Source organism: Rhamphochromis longiceps, linkage group LG9 (assembly GCF_057381845.1).
Source record: "Rhamphochromis longiceps isolate RC_006_pf linkage group LG9, R_longiceps_female_GT1.1, whole genome shotgun sequence".
NCBI lineage: Eukaryota > Metazoa > Chordata > Actinopteri > Cichliformes > Cichlidae > Rhamphochromis > Rhamphochromis longiceps.
In genome coordinates this window covers 9,276,962-9,283,518 of record NC_140565.1, presented here as the reverse complement: position 1 = coordinate 9,283,518, position 6,557 = coordinate 9,276,962, and the positions used below count along the sequence as shown (strand labels likewise).

Sequence of the window (6,557 nt, the reverse complement as noted above, 5' to 3'; positions counted from 1 at the left end):
GATCAAGTTTCGAGCAGATGTGCCGATCACATGTCTAGCCTTGCCTGCCTCTTTGGGGGTTTTTTCTTTTTTAACAGAAGCTGTGCGGTTTTCCATCTTCTAGACAGTCGGTTAGAATGATGCCACGGTTAAATTAAACTGCACATCAGTGGAAGTCACAGGAATGTAAAAAACAGCTTCCTAAATGTTACAGAGGTCTTCGCCTTGTGGTGCATTTGAGAGTAAAGTCATCAGATGGGGGATTCCAACATTTATCTCCTGCAAGAACATCCGGAACCTGCCCTAGCTAGCTTTAAATCCAACATATCTAACATTTAATCTTGATGCTGTCATGTTAAATGTCGATTTTTGTTCATATTTTGCAAATATATTTGGTATTTATTTGGACACAATTTCAGCGCTTGCAGGAGGTTGTGCTCTGACATGAAGGAGCTTCTTCCATTCATGCACTGATGTGTGAGGGAGCATTAAGTTTGCCTACCTTGTATACAGTTGAGCACTTTCCTCTGTGCAGTGCATTTGATTTGATGTGGAGCAAGTCTTTAGAGAAGTAACAGAAACTGTGTGCGGAGAGAGAGAAAAAAGAAAAAAAAGATTCACTACAATGAGATTAGCGTCACATTACTACAGAGACACCCCCCCCTTCTCCAGACAGGCTCGACAATCATGTTAACACTGATATGAGGGCTCTGCCACTGTCTCAGCGTGCTCATGCCGCCCGGTCTTTGCCTCGCGCAATTACGCCTCCCGCGGAGCTCTGTGCGAGCCGTTAAACGAAACATTAGCACCTCATTTAAAAAATAAAACAGCTTTTCACAAGGACAGACAGCTCCCTGGGTAGTCTTATCATGCGCAAATTAGCCAATTTACCGAACCGGCCCCTCTCTGGCAGACACAAAAATCTGCAGCCAGAGGCATCCTCCCCGCGCCTGGTGTGCGTGTTAACTGTTGTTGTGACGCTATCAAAGCTGGTGTGTTGAAGGAAAGTTACACGACAGTGAACGCTGGAGTGATTTTTGAAATGTGTGTTAACGCTCTTGTTTTGTGCTTGTTGTGGAATTCTTTTGACTTTACTGCGTAGACAGAGTTTGTTTGGAGAGCACTAGCAGCTCTGGGAAGTTCATAAAAATGATAAATACAGGACACAAGGTGCACAACTGTGTCACGCAGGTGGCTTCATTCATTTTTAAAATATGTCTGTTTGGTCTCAGTGTCCGAGGATCCACGGCTCTCGGTAACTTCGAGCATCACTGTCCTGAACCCGGAGTCACAAAACAACTGGCGACACTTCTCTGATTATGAGCTATACTTTAGGTAAGGAAGCTTGAGTGATAGCTGGGAAGCCCCGCCCCTGTCTCTCTGTGATAGGAGCAGGGGCTCCGGGGGTGTGTTCAGCCGGGCTCTCGTATATATCGGCACCGCTTCGCCCACAAGCTGATGTTTTGTATGGGAACCAGGAGAGAGGTGGGACAAGCCGACTGAATGTGGTCGCTGTGTTTTGGAGAAAGAAAGGAGGCCCACGTTCCCCCCGCGTGAAACGATCGGACATTACTTGGGGTTTTTCTTTTCTTTTTTCCTCTTTGGATACTGACAGCAGCTTCCAGAAGAAGAAGCTGGATTCTCCTCTCAGCCATCTTGAGCTCCGCTCTCCGCCCTGTAGGCTCCTTTCTCTCCTCCTCCTGCTCCTCCTCAGCCTAAAGTAAACAAGGCTTGCACATTGCTCGCAACTCCGTGCAAGATCCCGAGAGAAGCGAGATGGGATCGCCGCGCAGCATCTAACCGGGCTGGAGGCGAAAGCAGACGCCTGAGAGGATTTATCGCCGTTTGCGCCAGAGCAGAAAGAGAAGGACGCGACGCGCCGGAGAGATGGACCTGTTTGGGATTTATCTGCTCCTCTCGCTCGTTCTCTTTCCGCGATCCAGCTGCACCACAGCCAAGGAAATCACCTGCCAGGAGATAGCCGTGCCTCTGTGCAAGGGAATCGGCTACAACTACACGTACATGCCCAACCAGTTTAACCACGACACGCAGGACGAGGCGGGACTGGAGGTGCACCAGTTCTGGCCTCTGGTTGAGATCCAGTGCTCGCCGGACCTGAAGTTCTTCCTCTGCAGCATGTACACGCCGATCTGCCTGGAGGACTACAAAAAACCTCTCCCCCCGTGCCGGAGCGTGTGTGAGAGAGCTCGGGCCGGCTGTGCGCCTCTCATGAGGCAGTACGGATTTCCCTGGCCGGACAGGATGAGGTGCGACCTGCTGCCGGTGCAGGGCAACCCAGACACGCTGTGCATGGACTACAACAGAACCGATTCAACTACAGCGTCCCCGGTACTCTCCAAACCCACCAACCACCCAGGTAAGGGTTACAATCCGCCGAAAAATAAGCCCGGCAGACCCGGCACGCCGGGGAAATACAAGCCGCCCGCCGCTCCGTGCGAGCCGGGATGCACATGTTTGGAGCCCATGGTGCCGGTGAACACGGAACGCCACCCGCTGTACAACCGGGTCAAGACGGGGCAGATCACCAACTGCGCCATGCCGTGCCACAATCCCTATTTTACGCACGACGAAAGAGCGTTCACCGCTTTTTGGATCGGACTTTGGTCAGTGCTGTGCTTTGTGTCCACCTTCGCCACCGTGGCTACTTTCCTCATCGACATGGAGCGCTTCAAGTACCCAGAGAGACCCATCATCTTCCTCTCGGCGTGTTACATGTTCGTGTCGGTCGGCTACATCGTCAGGCTAATCGCCGGGCACGAAAAAGTGGCGTGCAACCGGGAGTTCGACGTGGAGCACATCCACTACGAGACGACCGGCCCCGCGCTCTGCACCGTGGTCTTCCTCCTTATTTACTTTTTCGGCATGGCCAGCTCCATTTGGTGGGTCATCCTCTCCCTGACCTGGTTCCTGGCGGCGGGGATGAAGTGGGGCAACGAGGCGATCGCCAGCTACTCTCAGTACTTCCACCTGGCCGCTTGGCTTATCCCCAGCATGAAGTCCATCGCGGTCCTGGCGCTGAGCTCCGTGGATGGAGACTCGGTGGCTGGCATCTGTTACGTGGGGAACCAGAACCTGGACAACCTGCGGGGCTTCGTCCTCGCGCCTTTGGTGATTTATTTATTCATAGGGACGATGTTCCTGCTGGCTGGATTTGTGTCGCTGTTCAGGATCCGCAGCGTCATCAAGCAGGGCGGCACCAAAACTGACAAACTCGAGAAGCTGATGATCAGAATAGGCATCTTCACGGTGCTCTACACGGTGCCCGCCACTATCATAGTGGCCTGTTACTTTTATGAGCAGCACAACAGACAGAGCTGGGAGGTCACGCACAACTGCTTTAACTGTTTATTAGAGCGGGACCGCAGGACTCCGGACTATGCTGTTTTTATGCTGAAATACTTTATGTGCCTTCTAGTGGGCATCACGTCCGGGGTGTGGATCTGGTCTGGGAAAACTTTGGACTCTTGGAGAACTTTTTGCACCAGGTGCTGCTGGGGCAGCAAAGGCACCAGCGGCTCCATGTACAGCGACGTGAGCACCGGACTGACGTGGAGGTCGGGCACAGCCAGCTCTGTGTCTTGCCCCAAGCAGATGCCACTGTCCCAGGTTTGAATTGGAATGGGTGGGTGGGTGGGTTCACTAAAAGCAGCTTATGGGAACTGCTAATTGTTTTGGGAGATAACCCATCACTCCAGGTGTCGAGCAATTTGCATCGTAATGAACTGAGAATTGGTTGAAACAATGTACCTGGCATTCACACAGGTTAAGCCCCACACACGCCCCCTTTCCTGTTTATATGTATTAGAGGTACAGAATGAGGCTTTTTACACAATGTGGCCATTACCTGCTGGGGGCAGAGGTTTTAGTTTCTAACCAGCTTCACACAAAGAGCATTTTTGGGGGGATTTTTATTGCTATTTTCTCTACACAGTGCTAGATAACGTTGTATAATCTCCAATCTCGTCAAAGATGGTTTAAATTAAGCCTTAACAGTGCCCAATAGTTTTGTTGTTGTTTTTTTTAAATGGGTCGTTGATTTTGTAATTACAAATGTATTTATATAAAAGTTCTGTAAAAACAACAACGGAGAGAAAGCGTGTACATATGTGTATAAAAGAAAAGTTTATAAGATATTGTAAATTTGTATAAAGTGTAGATGTTTCTTTTGTGAAGAAAGCAAATATGACCTTTATTTTGACAATAAAACCATTTGACAAATCTCAATATCTGTGCAGTGCTTTTGAGGATTTCTGTGTGCCAGTCTGGGCAGCCTCATATCTTTTTTTATTTTATTTTTTTTGTTTTTCGTGGTTCCTTATGGTCACCATGTTGATGATGGCAGCTTTTGAGAGTCCCGGGTAAAAAGGAAGCCCTTTTAACCATCAGAGACTGGTAATTAGAGGCAGGGGTTGAGTTGGAGCATCTCCATAATTGTTAAAAGTCCTCTTCACATGCCTGCCGAAGCCTGCTTTCTTAATTTGGTAAAAGAGGGAGTGGGTGAATGGGGGGGTATAAATGCAGGGAACGGACCCTTTTCATCTGGAGAAACTTTGATCTTTCTTTCTTTTTTTTAACAGCCTAGAATAAAGGTGGTGTGTATTACGAGTGTCTGTCTGATGTGCCAAGGTTCCCCCTAAACGTCCCCATTTGGATGCTTTGATGGACGGCCTACAATTGAAAGAGCATTTTGGGACCCCCTTGCTTTTTTGGGAGGGGTTGTCAGAGCTGAAACCTGCCAGAGCCCCTGCGTCTTGTGTTTGGCTTTTTTTTTTTTTTTTTTTTGCAGAGGTTTCAATTGAAGCATCTTCTCCCTCAGCTCAAGCTGTGTCAGTGAGTGCAGGGGCCTTGACATGAATGATATTGAAATCTCAATGAAAGCCCCACAGGTGGTCTGTTCACATGATCTCACATCTTAAAGCCCCTTAATCGAGGCTTTTTTTTCTTCTTCTTCTTCTTTTTTTGCTACAAATGTATCTATCTGGTTTGGTCCCAATTAACCCAATGCACTGGCATAAGATGATACACTGTAACCCAGCATAGACATGCCTTTGATTTGCTGGTCAATGGTGACAGTAGGCTTTGTAGTGACTGCTTTGTTCCTGCTTTATTCCTCTACACTCACACTGTAAATGCAGCATGGACATGCATCTGCTGGCAGTGTAAGTCAGCTTTATAAATCCTGCATCACTGCCAGCCTAATGATCCCTGCTCTCAGCGAAGAACAAGATAATAAAGTTTGAAGTTGAAAGTAACTTTTTTCAAGATGGGCAGTGGTCTCTTTACATTGTGGTCATTTTCTACAAAACTGGCATAGCTCTGAGTAGTGTTAATGTTTGTGTGGAGGCATTAACTGTCACATTTGGTGGTATAGTTAAGTTTGAAAAAGTTTATTTCACATGTAAACACAGCGTCCCTCCATCTCACATTTCAGTTTAATGCTCCAAATCGTTTGTTGTTTTATTTTCATGAATAATCACGGTTGCTTTCAGTCTTTCAGTCTGGTTCTCTGGTGTTTATCTTATCCAAACAGTGTTGAGCTGCAGCTCTCTCAGCCTGCCAGCATCACAGCAATGGACCGGCTCTGCAGCCCCATCTAGTGGTTAAAACAGCACGGCGCAGTTCTACATACAGCATCTGTATTTGTGGTGTCATCGTTTGCTACTCATTTTGGAATAAAGATGAGATGTTTCAACAATTAGTGCTCACAGTCAGATGAAAGAGGTTCATCTTCATCACCAGTGACACATTTGAACATAGATCTGGGTTCCATAAATATCATTATTTCTCAGTTAAATTAATAGCTTATTCCATTTCACAGCTTTTCATGTCATTATGTCATCCAATTTCACATGTTGATCTGTTTTGTCTGGCTAACATCTTCATTTTTACTTGTAGTTCATCATTTTCAACGGTTCCAGTTATTCAAACATTATCTTGCTATTTCAGCTGTTAGCCGGTAATGTTACTTAACAGTTTGACTGCTAGGCTAGCCATACTTTTAGCATTATTTACAACCATTTAATGTAAAGTTTTTATTCTTAATTTTAGCAAATTATGGTATTTCAGCTGTCGATACATCATGTTTAGCTAACAGTTGAATTTGTCCCCACTGTAAGCTAATCATGTCAACTGTTAGCCACATTTAGCGAGTTATAACTTCTTCTTTTACTATCTTTTTGCGACTTTTTTCGCTAGTGGTCTATTTTTCATTTACTTAAATTAGCTTAGGGTTAGGGTCTGCTAAGTCTTTTTGATATTTGATAACTAATAGTTGTGTTAATCTTTCCACATACCCCTGATAGCTGGTTGTGAGTCACTGCTTAAATGTTTTCAGAGCTAATCAACATTATTAATCCGAGAACCAGACAAGGCTTATCCTAATACTCATGAAAATTACACACTGCCAAATTATTATCTATTTATAGGGGAGACCGGGGATAGTTGTAACATTTTTGACATTTCTGTCTGTAAATTGAAGCTCTTTTAAGGTAGTGGATTCAAAATGTAATGCAAAGTATTTACATGTCTCGACTATTAAATAGTGCAGCTATTTTCTC

The 6,557-nt window shown here is 46.1% G+C and overlaps 1 protein-coding gene across 1 annotated transcript; it reads left to right on the top strand.

Annotated features, from left to right (window-relative positions):
• The first annotated feature begins 1,440 nt into the window (after positions 1 to 1,440).
• Positions 1,441 to 4,224, top strand: fzd8a (frizzled class receptor 8a). Its single transcript, XM_085418164.1, has one exon. It carries the CDS (start codon positions 1,867 to 1,869, stop codon positions 3,610 to 3,612), a length of 1,746 nt encoding a protein of 581 aa, XP_085274290.1. The 5' UTR covers positions 1,441 to 1,866; the 3' UTR covers positions 3,613 to 4,224.
• The last annotated feature ends 2,333 nt before the right edge of the window (positions 4,225 to 6,557 follow it).